The sequence below is a fragment of the Elephas maximus genome, chromosome 3, assembly GCF_024166365.1.
Source record: "Elephas maximus indicus isolate mEleMax1 chromosome 3, mEleMax1 primary haplotype, whole genome shotgun sequence".
Lineage (NCBI taxonomy): Eukaryota > Metazoa > Chordata > Mammalia > Proboscidea > Elephantidae > Elephas > Elephas maximus.
The window spans coordinates 64,237,547-64,264,644 of record NC_064821.1 but is presented as its reverse complement, the minus strand read 5'-3'; the positions used below and the strand labels follow the sequence as shown (position 1 = coordinate 64,264,644).

At 42.9% G+C, this 27,098-nt stretch overlaps 1 protein-coding gene across 1 annotated transcript; it reads left to right on the top strand.

Moving 5' to 3' along the window:
- The first annotated feature begins 1,114 nt into the window (after positions 1 to 1,114).
- On the top strand, positions 1,115 to 21,303 carry FUCA1 (alpha-L-fucosidase 1). Its single transcript, XM_049878255.1, has 8 exons — positions 1,115 to 1,573; positions 8,366 to 8,500; positions 10,343 to 10,480; positions 13,365 to 13,470; positions 18,024 to 18,224; positions 19,331 to 19,521; positions 20,515 to 20,614; positions 20,816 to 21,303. Exons 1-8 carry the CDS (start codon positions 1,191 to 1,193, stop codon positions 20,954 to 20,956), a joined length of 1,395 nt encoding a protein of 464 aa, XP_049734212.1. The 5' UTR covers positions 1,115 to 1,190; the 3' UTR covers positions 20,957 to 21,303.
- The last annotated feature ends 5,795 nt before the right edge of the window (positions 21,304 to 27,098 follow it).

Here is a 27,098-nt window from a genome sequence, read left to right as displayed (position 1 = left end):
TTATTGATCTAGTTGTGAGAATTTTTGTTTTCTTTATGTTGAGGTGAAATCCATACTGAAGGCTGTAGTCTTTCATCTTCATCCGTAACTGCTTCAAGTCCTCTTCACTTTCAACAAGAAAGGTAACGTCATCTGTATATCACAGGCTGTTCATGAATCTTCCTTCAATCCTGATGCTGCATTCTTCATATAGTCCAGCTTCTCGGATTATTTGCTCAGCATACAGATTGGGTCAAAATACAAAATAGAAAACAGCTGTTTACTCAGAAACAGTCACTGTCTTTCCTTATTACTCCCAGGATGAGGACGCTCTTGGTTCTGCTAACACAGGTTCTGACCCCCTCTGGGGTTCAAAAGAGAAGCTGTGTGGAGACAGCCATAGATTCTGCATCCAAAGACCTAAGTTCTGGTCCCACCTTTGACTCAAACTAGCTGTGTGATCTTAGGCTACTCCCTTCCTCTCACTGGGCCTCAGTTTCCTCCTCTGTAAAATGGGGGAGATGGGAAAGGGGATGGCTCTGAGGATCTCCGAAGTCCCTTCCAACTCTGTCACACTGCAGTTTTCACTGATATGTGGGACTGATAGTGCCACGTGGGACATCAGAGCAATAGAAACATTTTGGTTAGCAGTCAAGCGCTTAACCATTGCGCCACCAGGGCTCCTTTTCTCTCCCATACCCTCTCATAATGCTTTCTTTCTGCCATCATCCCTCTACTTCAAGTCCTATTTTGTCTGCCAGGACTGTTACAATGCCCTTCCATCTGGTATCCCTGCCTCCAGGCTTGGCCTCGCCATACTACAGCTCAAAAAGCCCCTATGGCTCCCAACTGCCTAGTAACTAAAACCCGAAATCAGACTTCAGCCTGTCTCTGCAGGATTGCTGCAGAAAAATGGACTGCTCCACGGTTTGATCCCGCAGCTAAATCCCTTTTAAAGATTTCCTTCATCCCTCCGCCGAGCGCTCTGAACACCTCCTTGCGTCTTTCCGACTCTGAGCGCCAGAGGGCGCTGCAGGGACCGCCGGCGCTGAGGGAAGAGACTCGGTCGCTCAGGCGTCCGGCGCGACCCGCCCCTTTACTTCCCTCCGAGCCAATCATTAGTCGGAGTGGGCTGAGACCGCGCGCCCCGCACCTGCGCGATAAGAGGGGGCCCCCGGGGAGGCGCGCCGGCCCTGCCGCGTACCCCGAAGATGCGGTCGCGGGCGGTGGGCGCGGCGCTGCTCCTGCTGCTGGCTCTCGGAGCGGCCGAGTCGAGGCACAGAGCCTGGCCACGACGGGGGGCTCATCAGCGCTACACCCCGGACTGGGAAAGTCTGGACGCCCGGCCGCTGCCCGGCTGGTACGACGAGGCCAAGTTCGGGGTGTTTGTGCACTGGGGCGTCTACTCGGTGCCGGCCTGGGGCAGCGAGTGGTTCTGGTGGCACTGGAAGGGCGAGGGGCAGCGCCAGTACGAGCTCTTCATGAAGAAGAACTACCCGCCCGGCTTCAGTTACGCCGACTTCGGGCCGCAGTTCACGGCCACCTTCTTCGAGCCGGACGACTGGGCCGACCTCTTCCGGGCGGCGGGGGCCAGGTGAGCGGTCGCCGGGGCCAGGGGAGCGATCGCGGGGGCCAGGTGAGCGGTCGCCGGGGCCAGGGGAGCGATCGCGGGGGCCAGGGGAGCGGTCGCGGGGGCCAGGGGAGCGGTCGCGGGGGCCAGGGGAGCGATCGCGGGGCCAGGGGAGCGGTCGCGGGGGCCCGGGCCGGCTGGAGCTGCAGGAGGTGGGGTTTGGGGACGTGGACACGGAGCGGAGGGAGGCGAGCCCACACGGATGTGTGCCTGACCCATATACTCAAGTCCTGTGTTTTGCTTCCTGAAGGATGCAGAATTGGGAAGCAAGAGAAGGTGCGTCTTCTTGGGGACTAGAAAATAAAGGTTGCAGGGAGGAAGTGAGCTGGAAAGCCCTCGGTATCTATAGCTTTATCTCGAGAGGATTGAGCAAGGTGATACCGGATGACCCTCCCAGGCTGACAGGACGGTCAGGATTCCAGGATATTAAACCAGTGGTATGGGTTCTACCTCAACTCTGAACCAATCTTCTGGTCCTACCTCAACCTTGGACAAACGGCTTCACCTCCCTGCAGCCCCCTTTGATGGTAGTAGGAAGGAGTTGTCCTAGGTCTTTTCAGCTCGAATATAATAGGATGGAAAGGGAGAGATGGGAATTCTGGAGTGTTTGGGAAACTGTATGGATTACATCTACTCTTCTCGGAGTCTTGTACATAGAATGTGCTCAAGCAGTGTTTGAATTGTGTTGAGGACTACTTGGCACTTGCAGGTGGTTGGTTCAGAGAAGCGCAAGCAGAGTAAAGAACCAAAAGCAGAGCACTGGGGTGGGGGAGAGGGAGACTAGAGCCTTGAGGTTGTTGAAGGCTAGGGCAGTCATGAAGGAGTAAGCCTTGAGGGCAGTGTATTGCAGGTCGTTAAGTTAGGGAGTGGTTCTCTCAACTTCTAGGAAAGCTGGTGGAACAGTGATTAAGCACTCAGCTGCTAACAGGCAGCAGTTTGAAACCACCAGCCAGTCCGCAGGAGAAAGGACCTGGCAATCTGCTCCCATAAAGATTGCTGCTGTTCTTAGGTGCCGTGGAGTCGTTTCTGACTCATAGTGACCCCGTGTCCAACAGAATGAAACACTGCCTGGTCCTGTCCCAACCTCACAGTCATTGCTATGTTTGAGCCCATTGTTGCAGCCACTGTGTCAGTCCATCTCATTGAGGGTCTTCCTCTTTTTCGCTGGCCCTCTCCTTTACCAAGCATGGTGCCCTTCTCCAGGGACTGGTTCCTCCTGATAACATGTCCAAAGTATGTCCTCACTTCTAAGGAGCATTCACGCTGTACTTCTTCCAAGACAGATTTGTTCATTCTTGTGGAGCCCATGGTATGTCCAGTATTCTTCATCAGCAACATAATTCAAATGCATCAATTCTTCTTCCATCTTCCATTGTTCAGCTTTCACGTGCATATAAGGCAATTGAAAATACCAAGGCTTGGGTCAGGTGCACCTTAGTCCCCAAGGTGACATCTTTGATTTTTAACGCTTTAAAGAGGTCTTTTGCAGCAGATTTGCCGAATGCAATGCATCATTTGATTTCTTGACTGCTGCTTCAATGGGTGTTGATTATGCATCCAAGTAAAATGAAATCCTTGACAACAACAAACTTTTTTCCATTTATTATGATGTTGCATATTGGTCCAGCTGTGAGGATTTTTGTTTTCTTTAGGTTGAGCCTCCATACTGAAGGCTGTGGTCTTTGATCTTCCTCAGTAAGTGCTTCCAGTCCTCTTCAGTTTCAGCAAGCAAGGTTGTGTCATCTGCATAATGCAGGTTGTTAATGAGTCTTCCTCCAATCCTGATGCTGTGTTCTTTTTTATGTAGTCCACCTTTTCAAGTTATTTGCTCAGCATACAGACTGAATGAAATCCATTGCCATCAAGTCAATTCTGACTCATAATGACTCCCTCTAGGACAGAGTCCTAGAGGAGTTGTGGAATGACATCAAGGACATCGTACGTGAAGAAAGCAAGAGGTCATTGAAAAGACAGGAAAGAAAGAAAAAAACAAGACGGATGTCAGAGGAGACTCTGAAACTTGCTCTCGAACGTCAAGCAGCTAAAACAAAAGGAAGAATTGATGAGGTAAAAGAACTGAACAGAAGATTTCAAAGGGGCTCTCGAGAAGACAAAGTAAAGTATTATAAAGACATGTGCAGAGAGTTGGAGATGGAAAACCAAAAGGGAAGAACACACTCAGCATTTCTCAAGCTGAAAGAACTGAAGAAAAAATTCAAGCCTTGAGTTGCAATAGTGAAGGATTCTATGGGGAAAATATTAAATGACGCAGGAAGCATCAAAAGAAGATGGAAGGAATACACAGAGTCATTATACCAAAAAGAATTAGTTGATGTTCAACCATTTCAAGAGGTGGCATATGATCAGGAACTGATGGTACTGAAGGAAGAAGTCCAAGCTGCTCTGAAGGCATTGGTGAAAAACAAGGCTCTGGGAATTGATGGACTATCAATTGAGATGTTTCAACAAACAGATGGAGCGCTGGAGGTGCTGACCCGCCTATGCCAAGAAATATGGAAAACAGCTTCCTGGCCAAATGACTAGAAGAGATCCATATCTATGCCTATTCCCAAGACGGGTGATCCAACCAAATGTGGAAATTATAGAACAATATCATTAATATCACCTGCAAGCAAAATTTTGCTGAAGATCCATCAAAAATGGCTGCAGCAGTATATCAACAGGGAACTGCCAGAAATTCAGGCAGTTTCAGAAGAGGATGTGGAACCAGGGATATCATTGCTGATGTCAGATGGATCCTGGCTGAAAGCAGAGAATACCAGAAGGATGTTTACCTGTGTTTTATTGACTATGCGAAGGCATTTGACTGTGTGGATCATAACAAATTATGGATGGCGTTGTGAAGAATGGGAATTCCAGAACACTTAATTGTGCTCATGAGGAACCGTTACATAGATCAAGAGGCAGTTGTTTGGACAGAGCAAGGGGATACTGATTGGTTTAAAGTCAGGAAAGGTGTGCATCGGGGTTGTATTCTTTCACCATACCTATTCAATCTGTATGCTGAGCAAATAATCCAAGAAGTTGGACTACATGAAGAAGAACGGGGCATCAGGATTAGAGGAAGACTCATTAACAACCTGTGTTATGCAGACGACGCAACCTTGCTTGCTGAAAGTGAAGAGGACTTGAAGCACTTACTAATGAAGATCAAAGACCATAGTCGGCAGTATGGATTGCACCTCAACATACAGAAAACAAAAATCTTCACCACTGGACCAATAAGCAACATCATGATAAACGGAGAAAAGACTGAAGTTGTCAAGGATTTCGTTTTACGTGGATCCACAATCAACAGCCACGGAAGCAGCAGTCAAGAAATCAAAAGACGCGTTGGATTGGGTAAATCTGCTGCAAAGGACCTCTTTAAAGTGTTGAAGAGCAAAGAATGTCACCTTGAAGACTAAGGTGAGCCTGACCCAAGCCATGGTATTTTCAATCGCATCATATGCATGTGAAAGCTGGACAATGAATAAGGAAGACCAAAGAAGAGTTGATGCCTTTGAATTGTGGTATTGGCGAAGAATATCGAATATACCATGGACTGCCAAAAGAACGAACAAATCTGTCTTAGAAGAAGTACAACCTGAATGCTCCTTAGAAGCAAGGATGGCAGACTGCGTCTTACATACTTTGGAGATGTTGTCAGGAGGGATCAGTCCCTGGAGAAGGACATCATGCTTGGCAGAGTACAGGGTCAGCAGAAAAGAGGAAAACCCTCAACGAGGTGGATTGACAGAGTGACTGCAACAATGAGCTCAAGCATAACAATGATTGTAAGGATGGCTCAGGACCAGGCAATGTTTCGTTCTGTCCTGCATAGGGTCACTATGAGTCGGAACTGATTTGACGGCATCTAACAACAACAACAAGGACAGAGTAGAACTGCCCTATAGGGTTTCCAGGGAGCAGCTGGTGGATTGCAACTGCCTACCTTTTGGTTAGCAGCCGAGCTCTTAACCCCTGCGCTGCCAGAGCTCCTTATATACGGATTGAGTAAGAATGGTGAAAGGATACAATCCTGTCGCACACCTTTCCTGATTTTAAACCACGCAGTATCCCCTTGTTCTGTTCGAACGACTGCCTCTTGGTTTATGTACTGGTTCCTCATGAACACTGTTAAGTGTTCTGGAATTCTTCATAATGTTATCCATGACTTGTTATGATCCACACAGTCGAATGCCTTTGCATAGTCAATAAAACACAAGTGAACATCTTTCTGGTATTCTCTGCTTTCAGCCAAGGTCCATCTGACATCAACAATGATGTCCCTCATTCCACATCCTCTTCGGAATCCGGTTTGAATTTTGGGCAGTTCTATTTCCATGTACTGCTGCATCCATTTTTGAATTATCTTTAGCATAGTCTTACTTGCGTGTGATATTAATGATATTCTTTGATAATTTCTGCATTCGGTTGGATCACCTTTCTTTGGAATGGGCATGAATATGGATCTCTTCTGGTCGTTCGGCTGAGGAGCAGCTGGTGGATTCAAACTGCTGACCTTTTGGTTTGCATTTGGGCTCTTAACCAGTGTGCCACAAGGCTCCTCTTTGTCTACTACGGGCTTTAAAAAAAAAAAAAAAACCTGTTATCAAGTTGATTCTGACTCCTGATGACCCCGTGGGTTACAGAATAGAAAGGCTGCATGGGATTTTCTTGTCGATCATCTTTATGGAAGCAGATTGTTAGGCCTTTTTTCCATGGTGCCGCTGGATGGGTTTGAACCACCAACCTTTACGTTAGTAGTTGAGTGCAAACTGTTTGCTCCACCCAGGAACCAACTTCTAGGGGCCTTAGAGATCCCTAATTTACGAGCAAAAAAAATTAAAATCTGGGAGACAGCCTCTGTCCGGCCCCCTTATATTGTAGACAAGGTGACTGGCCCAGAAAGAGGAAGGAACTGGATGTCCTAGACTCCAAATCTCATGACACTAAGATGAAGGTTCTTACCACTACAAACTATGTTGTAGGGTCTGCAAACTATGTCCGGAGGTATTGGTACTCTGCCTGTTTTTCTAAGGCCCATGAGGTAAGAATGGTTTTTACATTTTTAAAGGGTTGTTTTTTTTAAAAAAGAGTATGCCACAGAGACAAATGTTACCTACCTGGTCCATTATAGGAAAAGCTTGCCAGTCCCTAAACTACAGTGCAAAGAGGGCAAGCCCTAAAATGCCTTAAATTTGTGAAAATGGTTTCAGGCCTTTAGATAAAAGCTGTTTCTCAGACAGACCACATCAGTCATATATAGTTTTTTGTTTTTTTTTTTTAGATAAAGTTCACAGAGCAAATTAGTTTTCCGTATGATAGTTGGTACATGAAGTGTTCCATGACATTGGTTGCATTCCCCACAATGTGTCAGCACTCTCCCCATGTCCACCCTAGGTTCCGCGTTTCCTTTCTTTTTTTTTAATTTATACTTTCATTTCTTTTTTATTGTATTTTAGAGGAAGGTGTACAGAGCAAATTAGTTTCTCAACAGTTAATACACATCCTGTTCTGTCACGTTGGTTGCCAACCCCATGACATGTCAACGCTCTCCCTTTCCCGACCTTGAGTTCTCCTTTACCAGCTTTCCTGTCCCCTTCTACTTTCTTGTCCTTGCCCCTGGGCTGGTGTGCCCCTTTAGCCTCGTTTTGTTTTATGGACCTGTCTATGGCTGAAGAGTGAACCTCAGGAGTGACTTCAGTACTGAGTTAAAAGGATGTCTGGGGGCCATACTCTTGGGGTTTCCCCAGTCTCTGTCAGACCAGTAAGTCTGCTCTTTTTTTGTTTGTGTGTGAGTTAGAATTTTATTCTACATTGTTTTCCAGCTCTGTCGGGGACCCTCTATTGTGATCCCTGTCAGAGCAGTCAGTGGTGGCAGCCAGGCTCCATCTAGTTGTACAGGACTCGGTCTGGTAGAGGCTGTGGTATTTGGGGTCCGTTAGTCCTTTGGACTAAATTTTCCATTGTGTCTTTAATTTTCTTCATTCTCCCTTGCTCCAGACGGGGTGGGACCAGTGGAGTATCTTAGACGACTGCTCACAAGCTTTTCAGACCTCACATGCTACTCACCAAAGTAGGATATAGAACATTTTCTTTATAAACACCAGTTGAGCTACATGATAGTTTCGACAGCCTTTCTTATTAAAGTCCTGGAGTTCCCCACCCCAGTCAGTGATTATATTATCACATGTAGGTAATATCTGTTTTTTCTGCCAAAAAACCAAATAAAACTGTAATTATTTGGTTGCTCTTTCAACACTTGCCTTTTTTCCAGCTCTTTCAATCCTTTTAGTCCTTTGTCACCTCTGTAAATGAGAGGCAATTCATAGAGGCTTGATAAAACAAACAACTCAATATTCTGTCATCTGCTCTTTCCAATAGAGGTCTTTTTCTACTGAGGGCAAAGGGTTAAAAAAGCTAATCAGGTATGCTCGGAAGGCTTGAAGAACCTGAGAGTTACGGTTCCCGTCTTTTCCCCTGTTACTCCTTTCTTCCTTCCGGGCCTTCTCCTTGGCTGGGGACAAAGGACTGTGGCATTCTCAAGTTTGCTTCCATCCCTGGAGCGATACCCAAGGGGGCTTGTGACTGCAGCAACCCCCTGGGTATCACTTATATATAGTCACTCGCTAAGTACATTTCCTGTAGTCAAGTTCTCTGACCATTTTAAAAACCACAAGCATGCTGGGCGTGAACTTGGTCCTGATCTGCTACCCACTTCCTTTGTTCACATGGTGTTCATGTCCACAGGTATGTAGTCCTGACCGCAAAGCATCATGAAGGCTTCACAAACTGGCCAAGTCCCGTGTCTTGGAACTGGAACTCTCAGGACCTGGGACCCCATCGTGATTTGGTTGGGGAACTGGGAACAGCTCTTCGGAAGAGGTGTGTATCTGGGGATGGTTACTCCGTCATCTCTTTTGAGCTCCATACCTTCTCTACTCTGTGTGTTTTCCCAGTTTGCATTTAGCAGGGACTTGAGGTAACCTTGAGGGCTTCTAGCCATTCAATTAGCAGTGTATTTGAAGCTTGGCAGTTTTCACATGGCCAACAGTGACCCTGGCCGTGTCTGATTAGGTGAGGGGTGCCCAGCACAGATCACGGAGCTCCATCTGCAGTCTGAGAAGAAGTCCCTCTCGGAACCTCCCAATGCAGGGCCTTTTCCGGCCTGGATCCTGTGTCTGATGGAGGCCTTAGCGGTCAGCACAGAGCTTTGCAGGCCTCCAGGAAAAGTTTGGGTAAATGATAGATTAAGTAGGAGACCAAAAAAAAGGCAGTTACAGCAGCAAAAAATGAGGTGAGGAGGCACGCAGTTAAGATTCTAATGAACAATTTCTAATATTTGCCATTCAATAGGAAGTAACTTCCAAGATCAAAGAACTGGGAAGTAGCAGAGCTAGAATTTAAACTCAGATATTCTGGTGATGCAGTGGTTAAAACTCTCAGCTGCTAGCCAGCAGGTCAGCAGTTCAAACCCACCAGCTGCTCAGTGGGAGACAGATGTGGCAATCTGCTTCCATAAAGATTTACAGCCTTGGAAACCTTATGGGGCAGTTCTGCTCTGTCCTCTAAAATTGCTGTGAGTTGGAATTAACTTAATGGCAGTGGGTTTGGTTTTGGTTTACTCTGGCTGGATCCTACAGTCTGGGTGTGTTTGCCTCTAAGGAGGAAAAGTGGTACCCATGCCACTCCGAACCTCAGCTCTGTGGTGATTTGGTAAAATTGATATCCTGTTTCAGGGGCAGGCCAGCCCTCTGTGTACATAAAGTTTGATTGGGACACAGCCACACCCACTAGTTTATATGTGCTTTCAAGCTACACTGAGCTACAATTTCAGAGTTGAGTAGCTGTAATAAAAAAGCAATGGCCCGCAAAGCCTGACATACTGTCTGAGCCTTTGAGGAAAGATTTGCTGACTTCTGTTACCTGTGCAATACTCAGTTTCCCAGCACTGTATATGACTAGTAGTCATGCTGTAAAATTCCAAGATGTTGCTTAGATTTGGACTTTAAGAGACATGATTTTTACCTTCTTTTTATCTATCTAGTCGGAGTCATGTGATGAAGTACTTCAGTCCTTCCTGCCTTATTTGTGCCATTGCAGCGTTAGCTTTACATTGCTTGCGTTATGTAACATTGCATTATATATAATATTACTTGCATTATAGTGTTTATGTAACACTCACCGTTCTTTACTCAAAACAAACTTTATTCTGATGAAAATAAGTCACTTTAACCATGTTTCATTTTGGAACTATCGGTAAACCTTAGGTAAATACAACGCTAAGCATATATTCACTTATTTCAGCTAGGTGGAAAATGTTACTAATGATTACTTCTGCGGATAGGATTTTGGATATTTTATTCTTTATACTTCTATTTTCCAATTTCCCTATAATATGTATTTTGTAATAATTGGCTGAGAAAAAGTTTTTAAAAAGTAGGACTATGTCATTTATTGAGACAATTGCCTTAAAAATGGTTTAAATGACATGTTGGTGTTAAAATATTTATGTGTAAAGAGTGGTTGTATGTATTATAAAAAACACAGTAAACCCAGTCTTTTTTCCTTAAGTGAATAAGAGAGAATTTGAGGAAATGGTTTTGGATCCCATCCCCCTCCATGCCCTTATGGGTGAGTTTCATTGAGATATGAAAATGCTGCAACTTAAGATAAGATGTGTTTTCTTTGCTTAATGACATCTGCTGCTCTGTTTTTTTATTCAAGGAACATACGCTATGGACTTTATCATTCACTTTTAGAGTGGTTCCATCCGCTCTACCTACTTGATAAGAAAAATGGCTTCAAGACCCAGTATTTTGTGAGTTCGAAAACAATGCCCGAGCTTTATGATCTCGTTAATAGGTAAGAGACAAATGTTTTGGCATGTGACTTTTACCAGTGAAAGCAGAGCCTCCTCTAGGGTATGTTCGGTGAGACCCGTGGGGAGGGGGCAGAGAAGACGTGTGAAAAAAACTAGAAGACATCGAAATAATAAATGTGGTGCTTATATCAAGGCAACATATGGTGGTTGTTTTTTTCCCTCCGACTTTTAAAAACTTCTGTAATGTGGCCACATTGCCTTTATAAATTAAAACAAACCAAAAGCAGGACGGCGGTAAGTCAAACAGTTCTTTCCTTGCCAGCTGTTTGCCCTCTGTCAGGACACTGGGGAGAGGCAGCCTGGTCTAATGGACACTGCATAGGATTTGGCTTTGAGCTTCAGTTTTTGTTACTTAAAAGCTTTGTCACCTTAAACAGATCTCCCCTCTGAGCCTCAGTCTCGCTCTATAAAATGGGGATAATAATGCCTTACTTATAAAAAAAAAAATTCACTACCGTCGAGTCAATTCTGACTCATAGTGACCCTAAAAGACAGAGTAGAACTGCCCCATTGGGTTTCCAAGGCTGTAAATCTTTACGGAGGCAGACTGCCACATCTTTTTCCCGTGGAGCAGCTGGTGGGTTTGAACTGCCAGTCTTGCAGTAAGCAGCTGAGTGCTTAACCACTGCACCACCTGGGAAGAATGCTTCCTAATAGGACTCAGAATAATATGTCAAAAGGACCTGTCACAGTGCCTGGTACATAGTAAGGCTGTTGTTAGTATCATCATTATTCTTAAAATGATCGCTTTTACTTAGGGATTTGTCACTTGTTTTCACTGTGTTTTAGCCCTAGTGTGCCCTTTTGGTATCTGGGGTCTTTATAGGCGATGGTGGGCCCTTAAAGCTTAAAAGGCAGCCATTTCTCCTTTGACACTCGTTTTAGACCAAAAAAACTCCTTGTATCCAGATTCTGTCCACATAATTTCTCTAAGAAGATAGCATGGTTGTAAGAGACCAGCAGAGGCTTAGGGTCAGATAGTACTGAACTTGAGACCCCAGGTTTTTTTTCTAACTGGCTGTGTGGCCTTGAGCAAACTACTTAATGTTTCTAGATCTCAGTTTCTCCACCTGCAAAATAGAATAGTACACTATAGGGTTGTCAGTGAGTAATGAGTATAAAGTGCCTGGTACGGTTTCTTGCGCACGGTAAAACACACTGTCTGTGTTACAGCTTGCCGCTTAGACTGGCCGTCTTTTTCCTGGCCACCTACTTACCGTCCTAATTATGAAGCACAGCAAAGGTTTGGCATTTGGCTGATTTGCTTTTGAGTTCCACTCCTGTTACTTACAAGCATTGTTACCTAAAACAAATAGCCCTTGTTTAATGAGAAACTTGTTTGCTGTATAAACCTTCACCTAAAGTACAATAAAAATTAATAAAATAAAGCAAATAGCCCTTCTGAGCCTCAGATTCTCATTCTCTAAAATGGGAATAATAATGCCTGCCTTATAGGGCTCAATAATAATATGTGAAAGGTACAAGTAGGGCACAAGTGGATTCTGTAGATCCTTTACAGTAGAAGCTTTGAGTACGTAATAAAAAAATGCATTTGGGGGAATAGTTCAAGCTTCTAACACGTTGTAAAAGAAACCCTAGTCCTAGAGTTTTGCAGCACCACTGATGTAACTGAAATTAGTTACTGGAAGGAAACCAAATTAGTAAATATATTAATTAGAGCTCCGTTTTCTAAAACAGTATAAAACAAAACCAAACTTCTTGGGATTGAGTCAGTTCTGACTCAAAGCGACCCTATAGGACAGAGTAGAACTGCCTCATATGGTTTCCAAGGGTGTACATCTTCGTGAAAGCGGACTGCCACGTCTATCTCTGGTGGAGCAACTGGTGGGTTCAATCCACGGACCTTTTTTTTCCCAATACCTTTCTATTTATTTATTCATTGTGCTTTAAGTGAAAGTTTCCAAATCAAGTCAGTCTCTCATACAAAAGGTTAGCTATGCACAGCTTGCTATGTACTCCTAGCTGCTCTCCCCATAATGAAACAGCACACTCCTCCTCTCCTCCCTGTATTCCCTGTGTCCATTCAGCCAGCTTTTGTCCCCCTCTTCCTTCTCATTTCACCTCCAGACAGGAATTGCCCACATAGTCTCATGTGTCTACTTGAGCCAAGAAGCTCAATCCTCACCAGTATCATTATCTATCTTATAGTCCAGTCCAATCCCTGTCTGAAGAGTTGGCTTCAGGAATGGTTCCAGTCTTAGGCTAACAAAGAGTCCTGGGACCGTGACCTCCAGGGTCCCTCTAGTCTCAGTCAGACCATTAAGCCTGGACTTTTTACTAGAATTTGAGATCTGCATCCCACTGTTCTCCTGCTCCATCAGGGATTCTCTGTTGTGTTCCCTGTCAGGGCAGTCATGGTGGGAGCCGGGCACTATCTAGTTCTTCCAGTCTCAGGCTGGTGTAATCTCTGGTTTATGTGGACCCACCGACCTTTTGGTTAGCAGCCAAGCACTGTAACCACTGCACCATCAGGGCGTCTTTATAAAGAAAAAGACTAGGAGAAAATACACTGAAATGCTGTGTTTGTATTAAATAGTGGTTATGTTAGCAAAGTGGGTTTTGCTTGTTTTTGTTTGTCTCGGTTTTCACATTTTCTGTATTTTAATTTTATGTTACTTTCAAAATGGGGGAAATGAATTTTGAAATGTTTGTTGCAATGTCTTTGAGTTGTAAACTTGAAAGTTGTTGTCTTGGCAGGTGTTTTGGTGCATATGTTTCCACCACAATAAAAAAAAGAAAGAAAAGCTATGCATAAAACAAATGTTCGTGGCAAAAATAAGTTCACAAGACTTTACTGTAAATGCATTCAGATGATAAACTTTGTCCTCATCTCATGTCTTTCAGGTACAAGCCTGACCTGATTTGGTCTGATGGAGAGTGGGAATGTCCTGATACTTACTGGAACTCTACAGATTTTCTTGCTTGGCTCTATAATGATAGCCCGGTCAAGGTATATAACTGTATGACTTATTTCTTATTTGTTAGTTTCGATAAAAGACGGCACAGGAGCCAAGATGTGGCATAATAACAATAACCAAACAGCAGCGGTAATAAATAGTGATATCGACGCTGGGGTGGTGGGAAAGGGGCGCTTAACGGCTGTTAAGGGCTTCCCTTTTATTCTTCATTGATTTTGACAAATACAGGTTTAAATATTGTTCAGTTTAAGTAGTAGAAAAGAAATCGTATGTAGAATTCCCAAACCACTGTAGGGGAAAGAAAGAGAACTCTAATAAGCAAACAAACATTATAAATGGGAAAACCACCCAAAAAATTAATATACAAAAAACATAAAATTAAGTGATAGGAATAAAATGCACATGTCTTGACCTCACCTACTCTATGTTGACTATACAGTTTACTTCTCAAGGAGCAAATTCATTTCCCTTACATCCAAATTCTTTTTTTTTTCTTATTGTACTTCAGATGAAGGTTTTCAGAGCAAATTAGTTTCTCATTAAACAAAAATTGTTTTGTGATATTGGTTGCCAACCCCATGACATGTCAACACTCTCCCATTCTTGACCTTGGGTTCCCCATTACCAGCTTACCTGTCCCCTCCTGCCTTCCCGTCCTTGCCCCTGGGCTGGTGTGCCCATTCAGTCTCATTTTGTTTTATGGGCCTGTCTGATCTTTGGCTGAAGGTTGAACCTCAGGAGTGACTTCAGTACTGAGTTAAAAGGGTGAACCTTATGTTCAGATTCTTGAGGGAACTTTGCTTACTCCTAGCCACTTCCCAATAATCAATACTATTAACCGATACATAACAGCTGCCTGTTTATAGTTTGTATTTTGGTACATTTTCAAAGTAGCAGAAATCTTAATCTTCATTGTAGACAATTTTCAAATGTTTATGTACATGTTCTAAATTTGTTGTGGGTTTTGAATAAAACTCTAAGTATAAAACCGATTTGAACTGAGGTAACTTGGTAGAGTCATAAGCTTCTCAGGAGCTTATTGGGTAACTCTTACCAAACAGAAAATGAGAAGAAAGGAAAAAGGGACAGAGATCCAAGGTGACAAATAAAGACAGATGACGGCTGGTTTACTGGGACTTGTTGAATGTGTGGGGACTCCTAGCCATACATCATCACCGTTCTCCCCAAGGGTCCTCACGCTAGGGTGGCTCAGACTTGGGACCTGGAGGCACTGCAGACCCTGTTCTACCCACTCTTCTGAATGCTTTCTTGTGCATTCAGGAAAGGGTTATTTTGAACTGTACTCATGTTAGGAAAGTATTTTGAGGAGAAATTGGGGGTACTCTTGTTTAACAAGGCAACCAGATGGTAAATGTGTGATCTCAGCTGTCTGGAGTAGCTCAGAGAAAAATCAGGGAGGGGCAGAGACTCTGGGCTGATGGCGCCTGCTCTCATTTCCTGCTAACTTCCGCCCTCTTTCCAGTACTTCTGACACTTTCTGTTCTCCTTTTTGCAGTCTGCGCACAGTATAGTGTTCCCTACAAGGCAGCAGGGTGGGTGTTTTAGTCATCGGGAGAAGTAGGCCCCTACCCTTCCTGTGCCTTCCGTCTGCAGTACCTGCACTGCTCACCCCCGCACTTTCCACAGGTCTTTACTCAGTTGTCATCGACTTAGTACACCTGTCTAAAATGGCTGCTCACCGCTGTCACACTGTACACCTTTCCCTGCTTTATTTTTTTCTTAGTCTCATAGTCTAACATATTACAGATATTACTTACCCATGTTCATTGTCTTTCTCTCCTACTAAGGTGTCATCTTCACGAGAGTGAAGGTTTTGGTCTATTTGGAGCTTTATCCCCAGCCCCAAAAACAGTACTTGGCACATGTTAGGCCCATAATAAGTACTGGCTGAATATAAACTAAGTCCGGCTCCTGGCAGTTTATATCCTTTTCTGACAGGAGTGAGAAACACTCCCTGGGTCAGTTTATGCTAATCATTAGGCGATTACCTCTGATGTGAGGTCACACTGTTATTGCCCTCATGTCTGTCTCCGCTGCCAGTCTCCAAGGACTGTGCTTTATTTACCTTGGATACCCCAGACCCTGCCACAAGATCAGCCCTATAGTAGTTGCTGAGTAAGGAGTTATTGATTAAATAGATGAGTGCTGAATGAAGGACTAGGATTTCTGATGCCCCGTTTTTCTCTGAAGTGGTTTTCACATACTTCTTCAGAATACATACCCACGGAGCCAGGTCATTTGCTGTGTGGCATTACAGGCAAGTGTTCATGATGGGAGCCAGGTCATTTGCTGTGTGGGATTACAGGCAAGTGTTCATGATGGGAGCCAGGTCGTTTGCTGTGTGGGATTACATGATGGGAGTATCACACAAAGGAAAAAAGATTAGCAAAGATACAGGTTTGGAAGATCATATCAACCCCAATGCCATTTTAAAAGCTTAACTAGTCAGGGCCCTGAGTGTTTTGGGGCTTTCTTAAACAGTAATTCTGGAGCAACCAGGACAGCTTGCTTCTCTTTGTGAGGTGGTGGCTACCCATTTCCATGCTCACTGTGTTGTCTCTTCTGCTTCTGCAGGGATTTATTGAAAGCCTGCTCTGTGGCATGCCCTGTGCTAGCCCAGGGGATACAGAATTGAATAAAATGGTTTCTGCTATCAAGGAACTCAGAGTCTGAAGAGAAAGACAAACATGTAAACAAATTACATTAAAAACCAAACCCACTGCCGTCGAGTTGATTCCGACTCATAGCGACCCTATAGGACAGAGCAGAACTGCCCCATAGAGTTTCCAAGGAGCGCCTGGTGGATTCAAAACCCTTTGGTTAGCAGCCGTAGCACTTAACCACTACGCCACCAGGGTTTCCACAGATTACATTACAAGGTGATAAATAATGGCAATAGAAGTACATCCTAAGGGCTTCACAATCCGCAGACATTGGCCTGAACACCATACTGTAGGGTACCGAGTTAGAGAGTGCAGGTATGAAGAAGTTCAAGGCCGTGTGTCTTTAACGGCCAAGTGTGCAGGGAGAAGTACAGACTGTCTGAGGGTGCTAAGAATGAGGGAGTGAGTGAAGGAGACAGGAACAGAGTATCATTGAGCAGCCACTGTGCCAGGACACACTGTCGTTTTTATTCTCTTCAAAACCCTCTGGAGTAGGTGGTATTTTCTTTTTTTTTAACAGATAAGGCAAGTGAGGCTTAAAGATGTGAAGTCACTTGCCTAAGACCCCCTGAGTAGCCTAGTAGTTGGTGGATCCAGGGGTGGACCTCAAAGCCAGTGATGCCCATGCATTGCCCTTTTCAGTTCTGAGACCACAAAAGGAGCCCCGGTGGTGCAGTGGTAAGTGCTCAGCTGTTAACGAAGAGGTTGGCGGTTCAAACCCACCAGCTGTTCTGCAGGAGAAAGATGTAGCAGTCTGCTCCCGTAAAAATTACAGCCTTGGAAACCCTCTGGGGCAGTTCTCCTCTGTCCTATAGGGTCGCTGTGAGTCAGAATCAACTCTGTGGCCACGAGTTTGGTTTTAGGTATGATGCCAGGCATTGCTAATTGAATACAGGATATTCGATCAAACTCAGCTTCAAACAACAAATGTTCTTCTGTTTTGCTTTGGCACTTACTAGTTGTAGGAAAAATTTACTTAGCAGTGTGAATGAACCTGAAACAGAAATAATAGGGATTTTAAACTTAAAAAAAATCTTTTTTTTTTTAAAGATGAGTTGAAAGTGTTTTCAGTTATACCTTGTATTTACCACCCTGTTATAAAATATACCACTGCATTAAGCATTTACATTAAGATATGCCAGGTAATGATTTCTCATAGTTCAGCTAACCTTAAAGGAAGGAAACAAATATTTGATTGCTGACTTTTCAGGGTTACACAGTGGAAAGTCTTCTGGGCTGGATTCAGATACCTAATTCATAGTCCCAGCTTCCCCCAGCCTAGGAGTTGTGCCCTCAGGCGAGTCTTCTCCTCTGAACCTCCATTTCTATGTTTAATAGAACACTAAGTGATTTACTAGATGGTCTTTAAAACAGACTCACCCAGCTCTGACACTATGCGTCTCTCGAGCAGGGTTCCTCAGCCTTGGCACTATTGACATTTGGGGCTGGGCAATTCTTTGTTGTAGGGGAGTGTCCTGTGCACCATAGGATGTTTAGCAGCATCCTTGGCCTATATCTAGATGCAAGTAGCACCACCCCAGTTGTGACAACCAAAAACATCTACAGACATTGCCAAATGTTCCCTGAGGAACAAACTGCTCCCGGTTGAGAACCAGTCCTGTAGACTAAGGAGCCCTGGTGACACAATGGTTAAGCACTTGGCTGCTAAACCGAAAGGTTTGAACCCACTCTATGGCTCCACGGGAGAAATACCTGGCGATCTGCTCCCATAAAAATTACGGCCTAGGAAACCCAACCCTATGGGGCAGTTCTACTTTGTCACATAGGGTTGCTATGAGTCCAAATCGACTTTACGGCACAATTCCACATAGACTTTTCATTTATTAAAATGCTTTAATTCAGGAAACTAGGTGATGACCTAGTACACTTCCTTCCTTTAGGATCAGGTGGTAGTAAATGACCGGTGGGGTCAAAACTGCTCCTGTCACCATGGAGGATTCTACAACTGTCAAGATAAGTACATGCCAAAGAGCTTGCCAGCTCACAAGTGGGAGATGTGCACCTCCGTGGACAAGTCATCCTGGGGCTATCGCCGCAACATGGTGATGGCAGGCATTGCAAGCGAAGAGGAGATCATTTCGGTAAGAGCACCTCTGAGGTATTTTGTAACGACTCCTCTCAAACCAGCCTTCTAACCAAGAGCGACAGAGATACTCCAGATAGAAGTGTAAATTGATAGACCCGTTTAGGGTTACTGAACATATTAATGTAAACCTGCCCTAAGGAAATAAGTGTAATTACCAAAGGAAGTTGTACGTACAGAGATGTCCTTCTCAGGGTTGTTATTCAGTTGGACGTGAGTTATTTTTTTTCTCGTATCCATGAAGATATAACGAAGTTAGAAGTTTTCCTTTGACCGTTAAAATGTTTATGAACGTAACATGGGTTAAACGTTAGAGGGTTAAGTAAAAGAATAAGTTACATATTATCAGCATTATCACAACTGTGAAATTAACTGCATAGGAAAAAGACTGGAAGGAAACATTAAAAGTTCATGGTGTGGCATCTTGGGGTACTGAATTTCTCCATTTTTAAGATTGCTATACGTAACCTTATTTTTACTTGGCTTCCTTGAAGTGCACCTGGTCAAGGTCATGGTAAATACACACAGAGATTCTACCCCAGGAACGTAGAAGAAAGTATCTCTTTATAGCGTGTTTTCCCGGAGGGCATCAGCCCATGGCACAGCAGCAGAGTGTCCTAAAATCCTTCAGCTCTCTTCCATCTTTCCAGAATCCCCATGGCAGCTGCTTAGAATCTCTCTGTTCCCTGTATTCTCTGCATTGTTCCATGTGATCTCTTCACTGCCAGGTGCTTGCTGTCTCAGCGTCCCAGCCCACAGTTTGTGCTTCTGACACGCCATCCTTCCTTCCACTGCACACAGCACCATGGGAAGTACAGCCTCACTTCTGATTCCAATTGCTTTCTTTGCCCCTAATCATCACCCCCTGGAATTCGAGTTAATATATTTCTCCATCTTGTAACACGAATTTTTCAGTTTTTTAATGAGTCTGTTCTGCTTTTACAATGACAAAAAATAAAGATGTTATTTCTAAAAGAGTCAAGGATATTCACAAAGCAGGAAGAATGTGCCTTAAATTCTTATTCTTTCAGCATCTGTGTGTCCTAAGCACTGTGTCAGGTTTGGCATTCATAGCTAGGCCTTCTCTGTTTCTGGTCTCTCCAGGAACTGGTTCAGGCAGTGAGTCTGGGAGGCAACTATCTTCTCAATGTTGGACCAACTAAGGATGGAGTGATTGTTCCCATCTTCCAAGAAAGGCTTCTTGCCGTCGGGAAGTGGCTGAGCATCAGTGGGGAGGCTATCTATGCCTCTCAGCCGTGGAGGGTGCAGTCAGATAGGAACACCACATCTGTCTGGTGAGTCTTACCTTCTGTTGCGTGCAGGAACAAGACTGTGGCCCATCCTCAACTGTGTCCTTGTTAGATCCACATGTTGCAAGCCAGGCTGGACGTTGTCTTAAAGAAACCCCAAAGCACTTCTTTTGCTCTAAAATGTGTGCCCCATTGGGTTATGTCTTATTCCACCAGGATATCATTGACTGGTGAGGGAGGCAGTGGGCTTGGTGGGAAGAGAAGGAGCTACAAAGTATCATTCGATCTAGCTGAGAATGTTACCCTGCCTTCTAAAATCTGTAGTAGCTAATGCTTGGATACCACCTACCAGTATGCCTCCAGTAAGTGGAGAGGCCGTGATTCACACTTGGAATTCTGTCTTTAGGTATTTTGATCTTGGGCCTCAGTTATTTCAACCACAAAATGGGATGGTGATGCTTAGCCTCATAGGAGGTTGTGAGAATTAAATGAGATAAAATACGTAAAGTGTCAGGGGGTGCCAGGCACATATGTGTCCAATAAAAGGGAACTGCTAATGTTATTACTAAAGAGCCCAGGTCTTTGTATCAGGAGAAACACATTAATCCCTCTGTTTTGGCGGAGTTTCCATTTAGTGATTTTCACCCTCTTCTCTCAAACAGTGACATCTCAGAGCAACAAATTTGTCTTCATTTCTTATCTCACCTTTGTGCTACTTTCACTTAGATTGGGAGATGAAAAGATTTGAATAATAAGTTAAGTGGCTTCTATGTGAAATACCTAGTAGAAGAGTTAACAATTTTGAAAGAAAACTTAATACCCATCCAGAGAGAGGAAATGGAGGAGATGCCCAGAAAGCGTTTTAGAGGCTGCTGCCTTCCCGTCGACCTTCACTGGCATCCACTTCTCAGTGTTTCCCAGTAGCCGGGACAGGCTCCAAGTCTTGGAATTGGTAGCTGATGGAAAGGGAACTGTGTAAGACTACGTGTCAGAGTAGCAAGCCAGGTATCTTTGACAATGATGTTTCTTTTTTCCCAGGTATACCTCAAACGTACCAGACGTTTATGCCATTTTACTGCAGTGGCCAAAAAATGGAGTCTTATACCTTGCGTCCCCTAAAACTACCTCGGCTACAAAGGTGGGGAGCCTCAGTTAGTCCTTTCTAAGATACACCTTTTTACAAAGGAAGCAACAGACCTTTGCTACTTTTTCTTTCCTTCTCCAGGTTTCTCCCATATTTATTCCCCTTTTAGACTATCTTCCTTGACCCAGCATTGTGTCACCCACCATGTCAGGCCCCATTCTGTATTCACTGGGTTCTCTTTTTGCTTTCTTGCAGGTAACGATGCTGGGACTCGAAGGTGATCTGAAATGGTCCCAGGATCCGGGTCAAGGCCTCTTCATTTCCCTGCCTCAGTTACCACCCTCTGCTCTCCCTGTTAAGTTTGCTTGGACTCTCAAGCTGACAGGAGTGGAGTGATGTTTGAGTTCCAGAGGAAAGGGACACTACCCGCTGATCCTTGCCAATGACTTTAGATGAAAACTAAGCCCAGTTATACTGTTGCCTGTGGGAGGAAGCGGACTGGATTTGATAAGCTGCATCAGTTGTCACCAGCTGTTCCCGCTCCCCTCCAAAGGGCTGGGGAGCCTAGTGGGAAAGGAAAAGGCGTAAGGGTGTTACTGGTCAGTTCCAAAGCAAACTAAGTGCCCTGAAATCCAGTCTGTTTACAGTGATACTGTGAGGAAAGTGAATGTGATTCTACCCTGTGCCTTTGTACATATCAAATAAGTAAATTTATATGTCAAATCCTTTGTCAAAACGCTTATAGTAACTTTATTTTCCTAGTTTCCATTTGGATTGTAGCTTTATGAGCAGTCTCTGCTTTAAAAAAAAAAAAAATACTGCCAAGTCTCCTTAATACAGAATATAGAACAAAGAATGTAATTTCTGCCCCTCACTTCTAGTACCATTCTGAGCTGACTGCCAGTTCAGCCTCTTTAATCACAGGTCTAATCAGATTTTCTGTGTCTTTTTTATTCAGAAGATGTATTTCAGAATCCTTGCCCAACACTTCAGGAATATATATTTTTCTCAGGTACCTTTGGAACATTTATAAGTCTCAGATACCAAAGAAGCAGTATCCTATAGACTGTATAGTGTGTCTACAATATAATTAGAGGACAATAACAAAAACTTGGAGGAAAAAAAGCCCATGATTGGAAATTTTAAAAACATACTTCTAAATAATTCCCTAACTCCTCATAAGCAGAATTAGGAAAATGTATACCTGTAAGGGCTTTTTTTTTTTTTTAAGGGCTTATGTGGAAAAGAAGAAAAGCTGAAATTTAAGGAGCTAAGTATCATTAGGACTTAAGAAATCAGGAAAAAAAGCGCACTAATCCAAAGAAGTAATGAAATTAAAACCAGGAACAGTAATGATCAATACTGCCAAGAGTTGATTCATTGAAATACTAACAAAATAGACAATAGAAAAGAGAGAGATAAGGTACAAATAAATTTTGGGAATGAAAAGGACACTTTACAGTTGCTGCCTAGATTAAAAAGAGAATAAAGAGCCCTGGTAGTGCAATGGTTAAGTGCTCCACTGCTAACTGAAAGGTTAGCCGCTCCATGGGAGAAAGATGCGGCGATCTGCTTCTGTAAAGATACACAGCCTTGGAAACTCTACAGGGCAGTTCTGCTCTGTCCTGTAAGAATAATATGGATGATTTTAAACCAGTAAAATGTAAAACAAAGTACACACATGCCTAGAAAATATCATGAAGAGAAATGGTTTAAAGGGTGATAACCTGAAACTCCTTTTAATATATAAAGAAACTAAATCAGTGGTACAGAATCGGTAGTATGCAATCTTCCCACAAAGAAAATGCCAGAACCAAGCAGTTTTACAGTTAAGAAGATCATTTCAGTCTTAAGAGTATTTCAGATAACACAAAAAGGGAACACTTTCCTCAACATAGTGTATAATACTACAGTAACTTTGATACCACAGTCAGGTGAGGGTAAAGTAAAAGTACAGTCCAATTCACTCATGAATTTAGATGCAAAAAATTTAAGCAGAGTATTGGCAAACAATCCAAGCGATATTCATAAAAACATAATTAATCATATCCAAATTGATTATATTTCAGGAATTCAAGGTTGTTTTGATATAAGAAAAATCTATCAATGAATTCACCACATTAAAGGAGAAAATTCAGATGATATTCTCAACAGTTTCCGAAAAATCTTAATAAAATTCAAAACGCATTTGTGATAAAGGCTTGTAAAGCAGGACTAAGAGTAGGTATCAATTAGCAATTTACAGTAAATGTTATACTTCAAGGCAAGATGTTAGAAGCAAACCTCTCCAATCTGGTCTGGCCGACTGCAGAATAGACCATCAGTTGCTCATATGCAAGTTCAAGTTGAAGCTGAAGAAAATTAAAACAAGTTCACAGGAGCCAAAATACAATCTTGAGTAATCCCACCTGAATTTAGAGACTATCCCAAGAGTAGATTTGATGCACTGAATGCTAATGACCGAAGACCAGATGAATTGTGGAATGATGTCAAGGACATCATACATGAAGAAAGCAAAAGGTGATTTAAAAGACAGGAAAGAAAGAAAAGACTAAAATGGATGTCAGAAGAGACTCTGAAACTTCCTCTCGAACGTAGAGTAGCTAAAGTGAAATGAAGAAGTAAAAGGGCTGAATAGAAGATTTTAAATGGCAGCTCAAGAAGACAAAGTATAATGAAATAAATGTACAAAGATCTGGAGTTAGAAAACCAAAAAGTACACATTCAGCATTTGTCAAGCTGAAGGAACTGAAGAAAAAAGTCAAGCCTCGAGTTTCAGTACTGAAGGATTCTATGGGCAAAATGTTAAATGATTCAGGACGCATCAAAAGAAGATGGGAGGAATACCCAGTCACTGATCAAAGAGAATTGGTTGACATTCAACCATTTCAGGAGGTAGCATATGGTCAAGAACTAATAGTATCGAAGGAAGAAGTCCGAGCTGCACTGAAGGCATTGGCAAAAAAAAATAAAAAGCTCTGGGAATTAATGAAATACCAAATGAGATGTTTCAACACATGGATGCAACACTGGAAGGGCTCACCTATGCCAAGAAATTTGGAAAACAGCTGCTGGGCCAACTGACTGGAAGAGATCCATATTTGTGCTTATTCCAAAGAAAGGCGATTCAACAGGATGTGGAAATTATCAAACAATATCATTAGTATCACAAGTAAAATTTTGCTAAAGATAATTCAAAAGTGGTTGCAGCAGCGTATCAACAGGAAACTGGCAGAAATTCAAGCCAGATTCAGAAGAGGACGTGGAACCAGGAATATCACTGCTGATGTCAGATGGGTCTTAGCTGAAAGCAGAGAATACCAAAAGATGTTTACCTGTGTTTTATTGACTATCTAAAGGTATTCAACTGTGTGGATCATAACAAATTATGGATAGCATTTTAAAGAATAGGAATTCCAGAACACTTAATTGTGCTGATGAGGAACCAGTACATAGAACAAGAAGCAGTTGTTCGAACGGAACAAGGGGATACCGCATTTTTTAAAATCAGGAAAGGTGTGCATCTCAGTTGTATGTTTTCACCATACCTATACAATCTGTATGCTGAGCAAATAATCCAAAAAGCTGGACCATATGAAGAAGAACGGCGTCAGGACTGGAGGAAGACTCATTAACAACCTGCGATGTACAGATGACACAGCCTTGCTTACTAAAAGCAAGGAGAACTTGAAGCACTTACTGATGAAGATCAAAGACTACAGCCTTCAGTATAGATTACACCTCAACATAAAGAAAACAAAAATTCCTCACAACTGAACCAATTAAGCAACATCATGATAAACGGAGAAAATACTGAAATTGTCAAGATTTCATTTTACTTGGATTCACAACACCCATGGAAGCAGCAGTCAAGAAATCAAATGATGTATTTTTTTGGGCAAATCTGCTGCAAAAGACCTCTTTAAAGTGTTAAAAAGCAAAGATGTTATTTTTAAGGACTAAGGTGGCCTGAGCCAAGCTATGGTGTTTTCCATCGCCTCATATGCATTCATTCCCTGTCAATGTACTGCTGCAATCGTTTTTGGATAATCTTTGGCAAAATTTTACTTACGTATGATATTGTTCAATAATTGCCACATTCTGTTGGATTGCCGTTCTTTGGAATGGACACAAATTTGGATCTCTTACAGTCAGTTGGCCAGGTAATGAAAGCTGGACAATGAACAAGGGAGCACCTAACAACAACAGAGGCACCTAACATTGCTTAAAGCAAGGTAATAATCTCTTAGCTTGCTCAACCTGCTTCACATGTCAAAGCAATTTAAAAAAAAAAAAAAGCCTAGTAAGCAAACCTAATACCACAAAATCAGAAGCCCTGAGAAAGTTGCATAGAATTTTCCTGAGTCTTGCTTTCTACTGTATTCCCAGAATCTAGCGCAGGGTTGTGCTTTAGCAACAGAGACCTCTCTCTCTTAGTAAATTATATTTTTTTGTAGAGGTTGGTGAAGAAGGAAGAGGAAAGAGAAAAATGGTGGTAACTTGCAGCAACAAAAGCACGGCCTGTAGTCAGACCTGGTTCTGAACTTACCTACCTTGTATGGTCTTAGGAAAGTTGGCTAACCTCTCTTGAGCCTCAGCTTCATTTTGTGTGTGTGTGTGTGTGTGCATTACGTGAAAGTTTACAGCTTAAGTTAATTTCTCATATAAAAATTTATACACATACTGTTATGTGACATCGGTTGCAATTCCTAGAATGTGACAGCACACTCCCCCTTTCCACCCAGGTTTCTTGTGTCCATTCAACCAGTTCCTGTCCCATCCTTCTCATTCTGCTTCCGGACAGGAGCTGCCCATTTGGTTTCATGTATCTGACTGAACTAAGAAGCACACTCTTCACGAGTATTATTTTATGTTCTATAGTTCAGTCTAATCTTTGTCTGAAGAGTAGGCTTTGGGAATGGTTTTAATTCTGGGTTAACAGAGCATCCAGGGACCATGGCTTCAGGGGTTCCTCCAGTCTCAGACCATTAAGTCCAGTCTTGTTATGTGAATTTGAGTTCTGCTCCACACTTTTCTCCTGCTCCATCAGGGACTCTCTATTGTGTTCCCTCTCAGGGCAGTCATTGATGGTAGCAGGGCACCATCTAGTTCTTCTGGTCTCAGGCTGATGGAGTCTCTGGCTTATATGGGTCTTTTGTCTCTTGGGCTAATATTTTCCTTGTGTCTTTGGTGTTCTTCCTTCTCCTTTTCTCCAAGTGGTTTGGGACCAATTGATTCATCTTAGATGGCTGCTCGCAAGCCTTTAAGACCCCAGACACCACTCACCAAAGTGGGATGCAGAAGATTTTCTTAATAAACTTTGTTATGCCAATTGACCTAGCCCAAAACCATGCCCCTCCCCCAGACCCCAGTCCCAGCTACCCTGTCCCTCAAAGTGTTTGCATTTAGGAAACTTCTTAGCTTTTGCTTTAATCCAGTTGTACTGACTTCTCCTGTGTTGTATGCTGTTCTTCTCCTCACCTAAGATGATTCTTGTCTACTACCTAGTTAGTGAATTCACCTCTCACTCCCTCCCCACCCTTGTAACCATCAAAGAATGTTTTCTTCTGTGTTTAAACCTTTTCTTGAGTTCTTATAATACAATATTTGCCCTTTCACGAGTAATTTCACTCAGCATAATGCCTTCCAGATTCATTCCTGTTGTGAGATGTTTCGCTGATTCATCACTATTCTTTATTGTTGCATGGCATTCCATTGTGTGTGTAGGTACCATAATTTATCCATTCATCTGTTGATGGGCATCTGCTTCCCCATTTCTTAAGTGGAAATAGTAATATCTATCTTGTAGAGTTTATGATAAATAAGTTATGTAAAGCTCCTATATATCATGACTAGTGTATAAAAGATGACTAATGGTAAAAAACAAAAAACAAAAAAAAACTGTTGTCATCGATTCCAACTCATAGTTTACCCTAAAGAACAGAGTAGAATTGCCCCATAGGGTTTCCAAGGAGCATCTTGTGAATTCGAACTGCTGACATTTTGGTTAGCAGCCGTACCTCTTAACCACTACACCACCAGGGTTTCTATTATTCTTGCGAGCTTTTTAGTGAGAGCAAGTTACAGGGCAAACAAACAAAGCACCTTGGTTAAAATAAGATCTCAACTGAAGGTGACCCTGAGCAGAGTCTTGTACACTTGCTAGTATTTATTTGGTATTGGTCACGCCACAATGAACAAACAGTTAAAATCTCTGTCCTGCAGGTACTCACCTTTGAACTAGTCTTGTAAATAATTTACATTTGCAGTTTGCCAAGGGCAGACAGGGAACTGAGTGAAGGAGAAATTTGCAAAACAAGGGGGAGTGGCAGGGACTGAGGAACTGGCAAGGACATGCCTAAAGACATTTTTTTTTTTAATTTTTATTAAGCTTCAAGTGTAAAGACATTTTTTTAAACACCGCGCTAGCATCTTTGGACCAAGTTCAGCCCTCTAGCTGCAGGTTTAGAATTCTGTGAGAAGTGTTCTAAGTGTTATGACAGAAGGAAATTTCTGGTGCCCTGGAAGCCTAACAGAA